The 17,101-nt window shown below is 33.9% G+C and overlaps 1 protein-coding gene across 2 annotated transcripts in view; it reads left to right on the top strand.

Annotated features, from left to right (window-relative positions):
- The first annotated feature begins 232 nt into the window (after positions 1–232).
- UGGT2 (UDP-glucose glycoprotein glucosyltransferase 2) overlaps positions 233–17,101 on the top strand; it is a 150,078-nt gene continuing 133,209 nt past the window's right edge. Inside the window, exons 1-4 of one of the 2 annotated variants that reach the window (XM_023528008.1) lie at positions 233–492; positions 4,909–4,991; positions 11,974–12,104; positions 12,576–12,688. In XM_023528008.1, coding sequence (XP_023383776.1) covers positions 338–492; positions 4,909–4,991; positions 11,974–12,104; positions 12,576–12,688 — 482 coding nt within the window. In that variant the 5' untranslated portion in view covers positions 233–337. The remainder of the gene's footprint in view (positions 493–4,908; positions 4,992–11,973; positions 12,105–12,575; positions 12,689–17,101) is intronic. The other variant, XM_023528007.1, reaches the window with a different exon arrangement.

Below are 17,101 nucleotides of genomic sequence, written 5' to 3'. Positions count from 1 at the left end.
TCCCAGTTCGGTCTCCGGGAGCTCGCCCGGTGTCCACAGCCTCTGCCTGAGAACCGGTCGCGGACCTGCCTGAGAATCAGCCACGCGGCTCTACATTCTCGCACCACCGGCACCTACGTGGCTCAGGTCTCGCCCGCGTCCATCTCTGGGGGATCCCGGAGGGCGCGGGAGCTGGATGCGCATGCGCCCGGCACACGCCAGGCCCCGGCCAGAGTAACGGACTCGAGCTCCCCCCGCCGGAAGTGGGCGACGGCGCGTCGGGAGGAGTCGGCTGTAGCGTGGCGGCTGTGGGCTTCGGGCTCCTGGTCCGAGTGTCTCGCGCCTTCCTCTCTGTGCCATGGCAAAAAAGGCCACCATCCTGGTGCAGCTGCTCCTGGGGTCCACGATTCTGTGGCTCTCGCTGCTCGGCTCCGGGACGGCCTCCGAGTCGAAATCGGTGACGGCCCGCTTGGCTGCGAAGTGGCCCGAGACTCCGCTGCTGCTGGAGGCCAGGTGGGTGCGGGCCGGACCCTCTGCGGAGCCCAGCGCGGAGGGAGGGCCCGGCGGGGTTGGGGGCGCGCAGAGACCCTGACTGCTCCTCCGACGCCGTCCTTGCACCGCTGCTCCAGGTGCTCTCGTGCTTGGCTCTCGGAGCATCACCTCCTCCCCTTCTACCCCGTGCGAAGCACTCACTTGCAAATTCCCTTTTCCGCACAGTTCGTATTTTGCCTCGCCCGCGGTTTTTAAAACTTCGAGATTTTCTTTAATTCTTTTGGATTTGATTAGCATTGACGAAGGGAAAAGGGAAGAATGAGTGGTGGAGTGTGGCGTTTAACACAAGCACTTCAGTTAATGTGGACTTCGTGTGGACAAGATTTGAAATCAGAAAGCATGATACCTCTATCTTTGTTCTTTCTCAAGATTGCTTTGGCTCTTTGGAGTCCTCTGTGGTTCCATACAAATTTTAGGATTGTTCTATTTCTGAGAAAAGTGCCTTTAGAATTTTGATAGAGACTGCATTGAATCTGTAGATTGCATCGTGTTATATTGACACTTTAACAATATTAATTCTGTCAGTCTGTGAGCACAGAACATCTTTCCATTTCTTTGTGTTATCTTCAGTTTCTTTCACCAGTATCTTACAGGATTAGTGGACAGATCTTCCACTTCCTTGGTTAAATTTATTCTTCAGTATTCTTTTTGATGCAGTTGTAAGTGAAATTGTTTTCTCAATTTCTTTTTCAGGTGGTTTGTTATTATTAGAACTGCCACAGATTTTTGTATATTGATTTTGTATCTTGCAATTTTACTGCATGGGTTTATTTGTTTTAACAGTTTTTTGGTGGAAACTTTAGGATTCTCTATAGGTAATATGTCATCTGCAAATAGTGACAGTTTTACTTTTTTCCAATTTGGATGCTTTTAATTTTGTTTTATTGACCTAATGCTCTGGCTAGAACTTCCGATACTATGTTGAGTAAAAGTGGCAGAGTGGGCATCTTTGTCTTGGTCCCGATCTTAGAGGAAAAGCTTTCAGCTTTTCACCATCAAGTATGGTCTTAGTTGTGGGCTCGTCATGTATGGCCTTTATTATGTTGAAGTATGTTCCCTCTGTCCCCACTTTGTTGAGAATGGATGTTGAATTTTGTCAGCTGCTTTTTATTTTTCTCATATTTTTATCCTTTATTTTGTTAATGTGGCGTATTGTATTGCTTACTTTGTGGATGTTGAACCATCCTTGCTTCCCTGGAATAAATTTCACTTGATTGTGGTGTACGATCCTTTTAATGTGTTGCTGAATTCAATTTGTTAATATTTTGCTGTGGATTTTTGCATCTATCTTATCAGGGATATTGGCCTATAATTTTCTTGTGGTGTCCTTGTCTGGTTTTGTACTGCTGGCCTGTTAAAATGAGTTTGGGAGTGTTCTCTCCTCTTCTGTTTTTTGGAAGAGTTTGAGAAGAATTCGTATTCTTTAAATATTTGGTAGAATTCACCAGTGAAGCTCTCTGGTCCCTGACTTTTGTTTGTTGGAGGTTTTAGTTACTGATTCAATCTTCTTATTATCAGTCTGTTCAGATTTTATGTTTCTTCTTGATTAAATCTTGGTAGGTTGTATGTTTTTAGGAATTTATGCATTTCTTCTACGTTGTCCAGTTTGTTTATAGCATTATCTTATGATCTCTTGTATTTTTGTGGTATCAGTCGTAATAAAACAACTTTTATTGAACAAATTATTCTAGCTCAGAGTATGTCCCCTTCCTCTATCTTTTAATATTAGAAGTATTTTGAGTCTTCATTTAGAAGTTTGGTGATATTTTTATGACCAGAAATATGCCATAGAAATTCTTGTTTATATCAATTAAATTGGTTTCATTATATGTCATTTTGTTTAAAGTCACAGTTTCTAAGAACTTATCTACAACATTTAATGAGGACTCACTGTATTTGTTCGTTAGGTGCAACAAGAGTATTTCTTTTTCATATTCACTTTTCCCAAAGCTCAGTACACAGAAGTAGGTGCTCAATAATGTTGATTCAGTGGAAGGGACCATGTATATACTATACATGGTATAGTATACAAGGTACTATATACTTCAAACCACCATCAGAATTATCTCTGCAATATACCTACCTTGTGGAAACTGGTCTCCGCTTAGGTAATCCAGACCTGTTGCTCACTGTTATCGCTTGTGCCTGCTTGTTCTGTTGTGAACAGATAGTTAGCAGGTCTTTTATATAAACTCTTTCCCACTACACTTTTTATTTACTTGTCCTGACTTCATCCTTCTGAACCAAATCTTTCTTCTTTGTGACAGTGTAGCAGACTAGAAGCCTATAGTTTCTTTAACGAGTGCACTTTTTAATTTTGTTTTCTAGACTTCATTATTCTGCTCATCTTCAGGTTTTAATGTTTCTCTTAAGTCAGAATTTTAGGAAAACCAGCAAAGTTATGGAGGAATAAGTGTGGAAGAGGAAGAATTGAAGAGCATTGGATAAATTGAAGAAACTTGGGAGATAGAAACTTAAGAAAAGCAATACTTTCTGTTTGGGAAGCTCTTTTTTTTATTTTTTGTTTAAAGCATTATTCTTGAAATTTCTCTTACTGCCCAATTATATATCATATATTTTTGATTCAGCATAAACGTTTGAGTGCCTGTTTTGAGCATGACCTTATGATGGGCACTGTGTCAGAAACAAAGATGAATGAGGGAAGTTCCCTGCCTAAGGATATTAGTATAATTAAGTACTATTTACTAGGGATAATTATACGCTGATGAGGCTAATTTTTTATAGTACATATACCATAACTTATACATCTAAACTGCATTTATTCCACTGGTGTTGCTTTTGGTGAAAGTATTTTTTGGAATTCCATTTATAATTATTGTCATGCTCTTTGGTACATATAAAAACACCCTCTATAGAAATAATTTTTTCTCTATGGTAGAATTTTTGGGGAAACATTATTATTGGGAGCTAAATGTTATATAGGACAAGTAAACAAATTGGAAATGCCAGTTTTTTGGTTTTTCCCTTCTAAAAACTTTGACCAAAGGTAATATTTTTTGGAAGGTGAGGAACTAATTTAGATGGTCTCAAGGATATTTCCTCTTCTAAGATTAATAATGAGTTACTGGCAAATTGCCCCTGGAAGTAATTCCAGGAGAGTTCCAAAAACGCTTAGAGCTTTGGTACAAATGGAGTTGAATAAGTGTAAGTGAATATTTTCTTAAGGTGAGCACTTAGAAGGACCATACTTAGATGTATAAATTCCGGCATATGGAAGAAGTCTTTTACCTATGGATGTACAGTATTATGAGCATGTCAGTCGTTGGTTGGTCAAGTCAATTTGGTATTAACTGTTGCTCCTTACTTAAGGTTTTGTAACATTCCTGTCCTTTTCGGGTCACATCCTATTGTTCCCATTGTTTGCTTTTAGCTCTTTTTATGCCATTGAATTGGACACCATTAATAACAAGAATTGTTTTGAAGTTACTTATTGCTTTAATTCATATGCTTGTCATGTTTATGTCGATGAATTAAGTTTTCTCACCCCCTTTTCTCCCTTTAGTGATCATCTCAGAATCATAGGAATTGGTCACTCTGCTTGTGTCTTTGATGTCCTCAGTACTCCCTATACATATTAAAGCATTAGTTTAAGTTTACCAAGGCTAGAGATAAGATGGGCAGTGACAAAGAATCTATACTTCTGTTTGGTGGCTGTTTCCTTTTTAGTTTAAATAGTTAAATCTGTTTGTTTCAGGTGTCTTGTCCTTTGACAGGACCAAATAAGTTTTATTTAATTATGTCCAAAGGTTTTATATGGCTTTGGCTATTTTTTCTTACCTACACTGTGTAGAAAAATGAAGTTTCTATTGCCTTTAAGGCCATAGACCTAATGCAATACACCACTTTTTATTAATTTTTTTATTACGATATTGTCTGCTTTAAATAATAAAAAGGCTATACAAATAAGTAACTAAATAAAATAATAAATATGACTTAAAAGTGTTCATAGAATTAATTTTTGTGAAAAAAGGCAATTTTTTATTTTTTTACTTTTTACCTTAAAATAATACTCTCTTCATTACCTTTACATTATACTTCTCAGTGGCATTTCACATGGAGAAACAAAATATCCGTTTTTTCAGTGTAGCAAATAATGAGGAAAAGCCAAAAATAATTTCTCATGTAGTCTGTTCTGGTCGTAATTATATGCTTATAGTTGAGACTGATACCTCAGGTAAGAATCATCAATTTGTTTTCTTTCTTTCTTTATATTAAATAGAAAGCAGTAATTTGACATTAATTTTTAGAGATTTTGTTTTAACCATAAGTTATAGTTTGGTTCTAAAGTGTAGTTTATATTTTCTGAGCCATCTTTTATTTTCATCTATTAACTGATTACTTTTATTTTTTTAATAGTGAATTTATGGCAGAAGAAAGTAATGAAAAATTTTGGCAGTTTTTGGACACTGTAAAAGAATTAGCAATTTATAAGCAAACAGGTACGTGATATGCATATTTTAACTGGTAAGATTTGTGTGTATGTGCACAGGTTGGATATTTTTATTGTTTTCAATGGCAGAGGTTTAATGGGATTAATAAATCTGAATATTAAATTTGAAAAGATGTTTTAATGGAAACTTTTAAGCATTAAGCATTCATTTTCAAAAATATAAGGGTTTTATACTTTATTATAAGAAAGCTCATTTAATTAGCAGTATTTAGATATTGCATTATTATCGAAAAGATATAGATATTGTTGAATTATGGTTTTCTTTTTACCTAGATTTCTTAAAATAGTATTTTGCATCTGATGATATTGTGTGTGTGTTTGTTTTTGCCAAAACACTTTCTCTGAAAAGTCAGGTAACTATATGCTTTTGTTTCACTACCTGGAAAATGGAGTTAGTCATTCCTACGTTTTTAACATATGAGAGTGTGTGTATATGTATGTGCGTGTATACATGTACACATACATCTTTAAAATGCATAAGTGTTAATGTGTTTCTTAGAGAGGGTCAGAAGAGTAAAGATACTGAAATTAGATTTTAGCAGCAGAGGCTAAAAGGTTACTTATTATAATAAAGAATGCTCATTTTTCTGTCTCTACAGAGAATAGAATAAATGATATTAACATGGAATCCCTCAAGAGGGAATTCTTTAGCCTTTCAGACATAGAGAAAACATTTTACTACAGTGATTAAATAGTTTATGATTTTATTCCTGAGTGTAAATGTAAGATAAATAACAGTTTTGATTGTTTTAAGTGTTCATTTACTAGAGGCTGTTTGGCTCCTCTTGCCTTGGAGTTCAGCAATTTTATGATGAGATAGGTTTAAATGATATATTTCAATTGAAATATTTCCAAAAACAAGTAATTAGTTCTTTCAAAAAAATTTTACTGAAAAGCTTATTATTTAACAATCATTTGAATCATGAGAGGAGCTTTAGATATTGGGAATATAAAGATGAATAAATGTGACTTATGTTATTTGGACCTCCATAATACAATGCAGGAGACAGCAAAACAGCTAAGTATACTATTAGGTGACAAAGAGCTTTTATAGGGACATGCATAACATGGTAGCGTATTAAAAAAAAGTACCTAGTCAGTATTTCAGAGAGAGCAGGACAGCCTTTCCAGTGGTGAATGCTGGAGTTGAGTTTGGACGATAAGATTTAGCCAGGTGATACAGAAGGGAGAAGAAGAGACAGAAATGGAATGAACAAAGGAACTTTGACCACTTAGAAGTCTACTTTCAAATCATTGGGAAATGGTTGGCTTTGTATTTGTCCTGGTAATTTTAGTTTTGATAATTGAGATAAAAAGAGGTTAGATTAGTCATGTCAAGTTGTCATGGTAGTTAAAAAATCTACCGGTTTTTCTGGCCCTCACCTAAAATCTTCAGTATATCTATTTCAGATCTGTACTCAATACATGCTTTATGCCTTATTCAGTGCCATTTTTCATTGAAGAAATAATCTTGAAAATTACTTTTGTAAATTTTGAACTCTTAAATAGTTTAGATATATCAGCATATGTTATACCTAAATGAAATGACATGTCTGGACACTCTGGTGGAAGGTCATTAAAAAGATGGAGTATAAGCTCAGGAATACTTAAGTTTTACTTCAAGCTTATATTGTAGGAGGTGTGTGTATTTCAGAGTTGAACTTAAAATAAATTGTGTTAAATAAGAATTACACTGATAATATAATTCTGTTGAACTTCTTTATAATGGTGAGAGTCAAATGCATATGTTGCATCATTGCTTACCTTGTTAGTTATGGGAAAGAATGGTATGTATGAGGAATTAAATATGATACCAACTATCAGATTTTACTGGATTTGTTTTCAAGATGCTGCCCTACAGGAAACATTTCAAATCCTTGGTTACTTATTTTTAGGTTGTTGAATCTCCATGAGACTCTCTAAATACTCTTTGCTGAAGAAGAATTCCGGTGATCTATTGGCTTAAACAAGTTTTTAATACTCAATATTTTAACACTATGAATTTAGGTGATAGTTTCATGACATTTAGTAAGAACACTTTATATTGTCAGCAAATTAAGACCTTTTAATAACTTAATTGCCTGTTTTTTAAACAAGTTATGTGGTTCTGCCACACAGAGTTATGTATATATTGATGCCTCAAGATTCCAGTGCATGATTTAGCCAACCTATGTTGGAAATTTCAGGTGAGGTTTATCCAACTCCAAAATCCCTATTTATTTTTACTTTTTTGTGTGCTTAGCACATAGGACTCATTCTCCAAGTCAAGTTGCTTTTATATTTTAATGGAAAAGATTTTCAGAAAATGTTATAACATTTTTAAATCAGTTACTTGTAACTGAGAACTGGGTTTGGAGTAGGAAGATGATTGCAGTTTGGATGTATCATTTGAAATGCTTATGGAATATACAAGTGATGATATTCGGTAAGCTGATATATGAGTAGGAGATTTAGGCTAATCTAGCTGAAAATATCTAGGCTGAAGGGTAGGATTTGGGAGTTATCAGTATCCTGACGATAACTGAAATTTTAGGGAGAAGGTAAAGAATGAGAAAAAATAGGTCCCTAGGGCAGAACTGTGAATAACAGAATAAAATCAATGTTTAAGGGATAGCCAAAGGAATAACACACAATAGAGTCTAAGAAGGAGTACCGTGGAGATAGGTGAAAACCTAGAAAGTGTGATGAAAAGCCAGGAGAATATTAAGTGGTAAATGGTAGATGTTATCAAATACTGTAGACAAATCCAGTAACGTAAATCTCAAGCTTTTAACAACAAAAATTATTGGCGACTTTGGTGAGAGCAATTTCATTGATACAATAATCAAAACTACAGTAGATTGAGGTGTGAGTAGAGGTTGAGAATGTAGAGATAAGTAATGTTAGGTGTTTCAAGATCGAATATGAAGTGAGTAAGATGATTCAGTAGCTGACTGGAATCTGCTGCTGCCTTTTTATTTTTTAAGATTACAGTGATTTATATATATTGCCAATGGGCAAAAATCAAGTAAAAGGTGAAGTTGCGGATAAAGGAAGGATATTGAAAAATCCTTCAATCATTATCAACAGGCAAAATCATTATCAACAGGTGAGTTGGCGAGCATAGATTTAGTTATTTTAAAACATCAGCTGTAATAGTCCAGTGCGTCCATCTCATGATTGAGATGATCTTGCAAGTTAAGCCTAAATTACAGATGTTTATTTTCTATAACCTCCTACATCAGTCACTAAATTAGAGACAACTTTAACAGTGGTCTTGACAAAACTTAATGTCTTTTGTCAGGCACTACTCAGTTTCTATTGACTCTCTTCTTTGTTTTCATGGATGACCAATCACCTTTTAACTGATAGTTATGTTATTTATTAATTTTGGCTATTCGCTTGTTAGCCCTGTAGTTATTAAGTCTTTCTAAAGATCAGTTTTTAAGATAACTACTCTGATATGTTTTGTGTTGCTTTACTGTTGAAGGTGAGTCTTAACTTGCATTATTTTTTTATTTCTTTGAGGGAAATGCACCATAACTTCCAGAGAAATCACCTAGGGTTTGTTTAAGAAATAGGAGTGAATGAGCATACTTATTCTCATATGAGAACTTTAAATTTACTAGATTAGGAAAGTATTATTGCCTGGAATGAAGAGACCTATTCAGTTCTTAAATATTAATTCCAGAAATGTACTGAATGCCTATTTTGTATGCCAGGAGTGGAAAGGTATAATTGAAAGGCTAGAAAAGATTCCTGTTTTTATAGTTTATAGCTTAATGGGAAGGACAGCATTAAGCAAATAATTATAAAAGTAATTTTCAATGACAGTTTTGAGAATTGATTTAGACATAATATAGAGTCCTGCCAGAGTGTATAACAGGATCTAGACTTGGGAGGTCAGGGAAAACTTTCCAAAACAAAAGACATTTTAGCTGAGGTTTACTGAATGGGCATTAGACACACACGCACTCCCTAACATCTTGTGTTTAATGCCGAAGGAGTAACATGTGAAGGTCCTGAGTTATTAGCCTCCTCTTTCTTTAGATATTGTCTGTTAGTCCCCTGCAAATAGTAAGGAAGTGGCTAGTGATCCTTTCCTCTCTTTACCATCATCTGATTTTGTTCACAAATATTCTGAGTCTTTATCATTGTATTCCTAAGTATATGAAAGCATTTACTACTTCTTAGTTGGCTTCAGTGGTATATTTTATTCCCAGCTTATATTTGTGTGGAATCACTGAGCATACTTTACTTTCCACTTAATTTCCCCTTTGTTACATTTTTGTTAGTGGTATATTTTTCTACACTGCCAGAGCATACAACATTTACTCAGTCTTCTGTAAATCTTAACTCCTTAACTAGGCTTATTTCTGCAGTCAGGTATATTCAGAGTTTACCATCAAACTTTATGTTGTAGTTTCTCCACTTATTTCTTGGTTGTATACATTTTACTCTCTAGTTGACACCTCATGAACTCCTGGGAATAATGGCCTTGATTTCTTCATGTACATAACTGTGAATTTTATACTTTAGCTTTTTAACTTTAGAGTCTCATAGTTTTACCAGAAAAATGTTATAGTGCTGACCAATTTGAGTCTTTATTCTTATTTAGATTCATTACTTCTTTTAATTCTGGAGCATTTTCTTGGGTTATAGTTTTCTTCATTCTGTTCTTGTCTCTTGATTTTCAAATTCAGAGTTACAATTGTACATATTGTAGATCTCCTTTGCCTGACTTCTGTATCTATCATTTACTCTCAATTTTTTTTAATTTTCCTTTTTTATATTTCTTTTTCATTTTCTTCACATTTTCACTGCATATTCTCTATTTCTCTTATCTATTTTATGACATCTTTTTACTCTTGTGTTCTAATTTAGCCTGTATTTTCTAGTATTTTTTTTTCTTTAGTCCTTTCAGAACTATTTTTAAATCCCTTTGTGTTTTAGTCATCTCATTCTGAGCTTTTTATCAAGAACTGTAAAGGGGCTGATATTTTTCCCTACTTACAAGCTAAAACTTAGCTTCCCACAGTTTCAAGCAAAAGACAAGCATGAGACATGAGACTTCTCGTTCAGAGCTGAAAGACTTTATAGCTGACCAAGGGAAATCTCTAAGTGGGCCGTAGATCTCTTTTTTCCAGCCAGGACCCATTGCAATAACTGAGACTTTTTACTGTCATCTTTGAAAGAATCTAAAGTTGACATATACTGTAGGAGTTGTTGAATCATAAGGTGGTTGTAATTCTGCCTAATGTACTTCATCCTCTCATCTGCCAGGGAAACCAAAGTTCTAATGATTTTGAATCCTGGTCATAGTGGTGGTCACAAATTTCCTTCTCATTCAGCGTAAGTGTGCATCTCTATGTCTACTGTTTGAAGAAGGTGGAACCTTACTCTAACCCAAGAGGGGTCTTTGTACTTCTCAGTGGTGTAGACTTGAAGCTGGTGAAAAAGTCCACTTGCATGGAGGACTGTTTATTGTCTGATGACCGTACAGTTTTTTCAGTATGTTCACTATCAGTTTACAAAGACTTTCCTCAAATCTTGTTAATTGGGCTGTGTATCTGTCAGCATACCATTTTTGTTGTCAAATATGTCAAATACCCTACTATCAAGCTAACAGACTAGTTTCATGGATGCTGACCAAAGCAAGGCGGGATCTGGATCAGAGACGAGACTTCACTAGTCAAGGCCGCATCAGTAACCACAATGTCCACATATTTGTGCTGGTTCCTTGAGCTCCAGTTCTTATAGGGCACCGCAGAGGGCCAAATGACACCTGCAGCCTGAATGGATTGTGGTAAGGAGAGGAACCGAGGGTCAAGAGCCCAGCACCTTTTGAGCAAGTAGTAAATGTTGTAACCATCAACAGACAATCTAGTCTGACTCGCCCCACTGAAAGTGTCCTCTTCTAGTCAGTGTCCTCTCTCTCTTCCCAGAAGAAGTGTCTGGTGTTACATACCACTTTTGTCCTCCCTTTTCACATCCGGGAACTCTGACCTATGGGTAACTGCTGGATCGACCCCAGCTCTGCTCTTTTGTATGAGAAGTTTTCATGCTTTGATAACGCAGTGCCAAGGAGTAAAGGAGAGAAGAAATGACCGGAGAATGTCTAGGGGGCAAACCTGTGGATACCTGTACTAGCTGGACTCTAGAGCTGCTGTGTTGTTGTCTTACGTCTCTGGCTGGTAGTGGAATGGTACTATGGTTTTCTGACACAGTGGCAACATGCAGATCATGATTATACCCAGGACACTATAGAGAAAAGGGCAAAAATAATTTTCTTCTTATTCTCAATAGTACCACTAGGCTCTCTTCAGCTCTAGGCTGCCATTCTCTTCTGCTCTCTCCCATCCAGATGATCTCTATCTCCCCGGGGCTGTCCGAGAATTTTTAAATTAAATTCCAGGATGCATCCTTTTGTGTCTTTGTGATTTTTAGAGATGGGTTTAGAAGAGATAATCAGTATTTCAGATTAATTTGTTCCAGACACGAAGACATATCTCTTATTCTTCAAGGTTTGGTTCACATTCTTTCTCCTAAAGTATTCTGGACCCACTAATTATACTTGACTATGTATTAAATCTCAGTAGAATGTATTCATAAATTAGAATTTATTGTCGTATTATTCTTTACATTTTTGTGCTTTTCTTAGTCTTCTCTTAAATTTTAAGTAGGGCCCATATCTTGTATTATAACCCCACAATCTTGGAGTGAATTGGTCTGATATACTGGCATTTTCTAAATAGATTTTAATGGCAAGATTATATTTACCTGGACTTGTATTGATTTATTGGACTTTGCTGGAAGATGCATATGAAGTTAATAATAAAATAGAGATCTTTATTTTCCATTTTTCTCTAACACCATTCATAACCAAATTTAAGCTGTGATTATGACATTAAGTTAATATTACAGTGAGAGAGATGTGTCAGTGTGTTGAATATGAAATACTAATGTCCTTTTCTTTTGAATTCTTTTTATAGAATCAGATTATTCTCATTACAACTTAATCCTGAAGAAAGCTGGACAATTCTTAGACAATTTACATATCAATCTCTTAAAGTTTGCTTTCTCTTTAAGGGCATACTCTCCAACTATTCAGATGTTTCAACAGGTATGTAAAAATACTCAAACTGTTTATGTTAAGGAAGCATACTAGCAATGTACGTAAATCTGTATTAAGTGAATATCTTTAGTTCAAAAGAATCTATAAACTTTTAATACCTGATTCTGTAGCTTATCATTGATTATATTATTTGTTATCATTGATTATAATAGGGAATATATTATGTAATTTTATAGTTATTTAGGAGAAGGAAATTATGAGGACATTCACCATTAAAATGAACTATAATGACAATTTTAATTTAAAGAAACTTTTCAATAACTTTGAAGGATGTATTTCCTACTATAAAGTTGATTTTGTTAAAATATTAGATTCTGCCTGCATAGGGATATTTTTTACTTTAATTAGAGCAATAACTTGTAGTTGATGAGTTATTTTAATCAAAGTGATGTGTGAGTTTTTAAAAATCATATTGTAATTATCAACAACTGCGGCTAAATATAATCTTTGAAATCTTAGATTGCAGCTGATGAGCCACCACCAGACGGTTGTGATGCGTTTGTGGTTATCCACAAGAAACACACCTGCAAAATTAATGAGATTAAAAAGCTGCTGAAGAAGGCTACTTCAAGGTAAATTAATGATAGCCTATAGTGAAAGAAGTGGTTTGTGAAAGTAGTTAAGGGTTCACATAGCAGAAATTTCTTATAATATAAAATTTTAATATTCTAAGATAATTGCATATTAAAGAATATGCACAGAATTGAAAAACTGAATATGTGAGCTGGTAGTCTGAGTCCTTTTCTAAAATATATAACCACTTTAAGTATTTTGTCTTGATGAGCTTTTGATTTTAGATATAAATTATACCAAAATACCATATGAGATGTTTTATATAAACAATAAACATACGAAACTATGGATTTATTTGGAGTATATCTCTTTAAATATAAAATGAATGTGTACCTTAGAAATAATAAAAACAATAATATAGAATTGCATTTTTAGAATGTATTACTCATAAAAATTTTTTTTTACTTCTTTCAAGTATTTTATACAAATGAATATGGGAAGTAGCATGTGTAGCATTCTTGTGGGTCCATTTTCACCCCTGTGGAATATGAGGACCACAGGGAGCTGATACAGACATGCTAATGCTCATGCTGTTTGTGTGCCATGAGTAGTAAATTTCTTTATTACAACCTAGAAGTCTCATGTCTTCCGCCAGCATCCATGAAACCATAAAAGAAAAACTTGTTAGCTTGTAAATTAGGGTATCATCAATTCCCTAGCCCGACAGAAGCCATCTATAGCATTAGATTAATACTTTTTTTTATTTTTGTAAACCTTAGATACAATCCTTGCTTTATGATACACTATCAGTATTGATCCATAGTGGTCATTTTTTTCTATTTGAATAGTTTATATATTTACGTATGTATTTATGGTAATATAAGTATTTTAATTTTTCCCTCTCTATAGATATTTCTCATTGCTGAATTTTCTTCAGTTTTCATTTCCTTTCAGTTTTCCTAAATTATATTTTTATGTGTTTTCTTAAATGACTGATAGAATTTGTTTATTCTACCCTTTTTGTCTAATCTGTTTCCTTTTGCATTCATATTATTCGAGTCTCTTGCCTTTGGTTGAGCTAAGCACTTGGTTTATTTTCATTTTTTTCTCAATCATAACACATTTAGGGCATCAAAGTTGCCCTTTTTTACTATTTGGCATTCTCATTGGCCTATTTTACTAAGAAACTCAATAGCAGCTTTATTTCCTTGTTGGAAACAGGGGGAGAGAGTTATACTTATTTAGATGGTAATGATTGCTGTCACTTTTTCCCAAATATAGAAAACACATTTTAGTATAATATCTGTCAAGTTTTGGGGCAGATTCAAACGAGAGATCTTTGAACCATGAACCAGGAAGTAGGAAAAGACAAAGTATCATTCTATCTACCTTTCTGGCTGGTATGTTGTTTTCAAGTGGTAAGGCTGACCATCAGTTATGACGCCAGTAAAACACTGTAAATTTTATTTTAGTGCGTTTTGCTCCCAAATTAAGTGTAAGGTTTCAACTTCATTTAAAAGATTTTGTCTTTTTCTGCGTCTTCGAAAATATTATTGGAAGTTCTGGGAAATGTAGTGTTAGGAATTGCTCTTCAAATGCTACTTCAAAGCAGCATATCCCTCTTTTTGTGACCTAAAACTTTTTGTCTAAAATGGAAAGCTATATTTTTAAAGTTAAAAAAATTATAAAAGTATTCAAATACTTCAGAAAAGGCAAAGTAGAAAGGGAAAGTGACCCATAATTCTGTTAACAGTTTGGAATATTTTTTTCTTTTTAAATGCATACACTATTATGTAAATTTATATAAATTATTTAACCAATGTGAGATTATACTTTAAAGGATATCTTAAAATTGGCCCTCCCTAAATTATACATCCTTAAACATAAATAAGTGTAAATATAGGTATGCTTTGTCATCATGAAGCAGGACTCATATATATTGTTTGTAATATTTCCACCTGACACATAGTAGATGCTCAAAAGTATTTATCAAATTATACAATAATTAACAAGTAGATTTAATTGTATGACCCCCTCTGATGGGTATAAATAAGATATTTACATTTTCTTCTATTATAAATAGTAAATTGAATGTCTTTATCCATGTATCTTTATACAGTTATCTTGATATTATCTTAGATAAATTTTTAAAACTAGAATTACTGGATAAATAAGTATGTATTTATAATTTGTACATCAAAATTGTTCTTCAGACAGCTGGTTGTATTTTACACTCCATTTATAACATTTTCACCACTGCTAATTTGTATTATTACCCTTTATAATATTATTTCCCTTTATGATTATTTTCCTTAGTCAATTCAATAAATGAAAATATCTATTTTTAAATATAACCTCTTTGATTTTCCCTCTTACCCTGTAATTCTCTATAGGTGTAGGGTAATTTTTTTTTTACCTATGATATACGCAAGCAGTTCCTGAATTAATCATAGAAACAAACTTTGAAAGGTATGTGTCTGTGGATGTAGGAAGGTGCGCTCTGTTACAGACTCATGAACAAATGGTAGATGAGTCCTTACCTTTACCTCTGGAAAATCTGTTTCATTTCTTCTAATTTTTTTCTTTTGTATTCAACCTCAAGATTGATCTACTAGCATTATTCCAGTAATAATCTTTCTAATTACCAACAATAGTATGTTATTTGAAAACATTATCTTTCATACTTGTACTAAAATATAAGATACCCTGTATAAATGTACTTTTATAGTATTGATTTGAAAAAATAAATTTTATCATAATCCATTTGACTTTGTGCCATTTGAGTTCCAAAGTATCAGTTAAAATTAATGAGAGTGATTTTAATAATTTCATCTAGTTTAAGATTCTTTTTCACGTCTTTTTATGTGAAGTATGATTTAGTATTATTTTTGCATTTATCGATAGGATCCTATGAAGAATGATAACTAGTTCAATTTCTCTTGTTATGCATGACGAATTCAATTTCTCTTCTTTTTCACATTATCTCACCTGTTGTAGAAGACATTAATAGTGAAGTCAAATGTTATTTTTTTGATAAGGTAAAATTCTGATAGAATTCTGTTGTATCATATTTCAAATATCTTAAAAATTATATCTTGTGTTAAATGTTAGTAATTAAACCAGATAAAAGTGAATGAATATGTTTGAGAGGAAGCTGAGTTTGCCACCCCAAAATATGTCTTTTGGGATATAATATTAAGTTGGTTGTTTTTAAGAAATGAAAGTTTCAGAAAGACTCTTTGATCTTCCTGGAACTGCCTAAAAGAATTTAGTTAGAGGACCAATTCCAGGGAAGGGGGCTATTATCATAGATAACTGTAGTTTAATATGAACATAATGCGATAGACAGGAGGGAACCTAGCAAAGCCCTTTCGATCAAAGTCCTGTCTGTGTCCCCTTGTTAAGGATGGCCTGACATACATATATTTACCAAATATTTGCATTTCTATCTCTATGTGTATTGCAGTCCTGTCCTTTGAAGTTGCAACTCCAACCCTACCCCTTCTCCTTAGCTCATGATGGCATACACTATCAGTATTGATCCATAGTGGTCATTTTTTTCTATTTGAATAGTTTATATATTTACATATGTATTTATGGTAATATAAGTATTTTAATTTTTCCCTCTCTATAGATATTTCTCATTGCTGAATTTTCTTCAGTTTTCATTTCCTTTCAGTTTTCCTAAATTATATTTTTATGTGTTTTCTTAAATGACTGATAGAATTTGTTTATTCTACCCTTTTTGTCTAATCTGTTTCCTTTTGCATTCATATTATTCGAGTCTCTTGCCTTTGGTTGAGCTAAGCACTTGGTTTATTTTCATTTTTTTCTCAATCATAACACATTTAGGGCATCAAAGTTGCCCTTTTTTACTATTTGGCATTCTCATTGGCCTATTTTACTAAAAAACTCAATAGCAGCTTTATTTCCTTGTTGGAAACAGGGGGAGAGAGTTATACTTATTTAGATGGTAATGATTGCTGTCACTTTTTCCCAAATATAGAAAACACATTTTAGTATAATATCTGTCAAGTTTTGGGGCAGAGTCAAACGAGAGATCTTTGAACCATGAACCAGGAAGTAGGAAAAGACAAAGTATCATTCTATCTACCTTTCTGGCTGGTATGTTGTTTTCAAGTGGTAAGGCTGACCATCAGTTATGACGCCAGTAAAACTCTGTAAATTTTATTTCAGTGCGTTTTGCTCCCAAATTAAGTGTAAGGTTTCAACTTCATTTAAAAGATTTTGTCTTTTTCTGCGTCTTCGAAAATATTATTGGAAGTTCTGGGAAATGTAGTGTTAGGAATTGCTCTTCAAATGCTACTTCAAAGCAGCATATCCCTCTTTTTGTGACCTAAAACTTTTTGTCTAAAATGGAAAGCTATATTTTTAAAGTTAAAAAAATTATAAAAGTATTCAAATACTTCAGAAAAGGCAAAGTAGAAAGGGAAAGTGACCCATAATTCTGT

This window comes from Pteropus vampyrus, unplaced genomic scaffold, assembly GCF_000151845.1.
Source record: "Pteropus vampyrus isolate Shadow unplaced genomic scaffold, Pvam_2.0 Scaffold21, whole genome shotgun sequence".
In the NCBI taxonomy this organism is placed as follows: Eukaryota; Metazoa; Chordata; class Mammalia; order Chiroptera; family Pteropodidae; genus Pteropus; species Pteropus vampyrus.
Note: the sequence above shows the minus strand (reverse complement) of the source record. Positions and strands in the feature narration are given on the sequence as shown.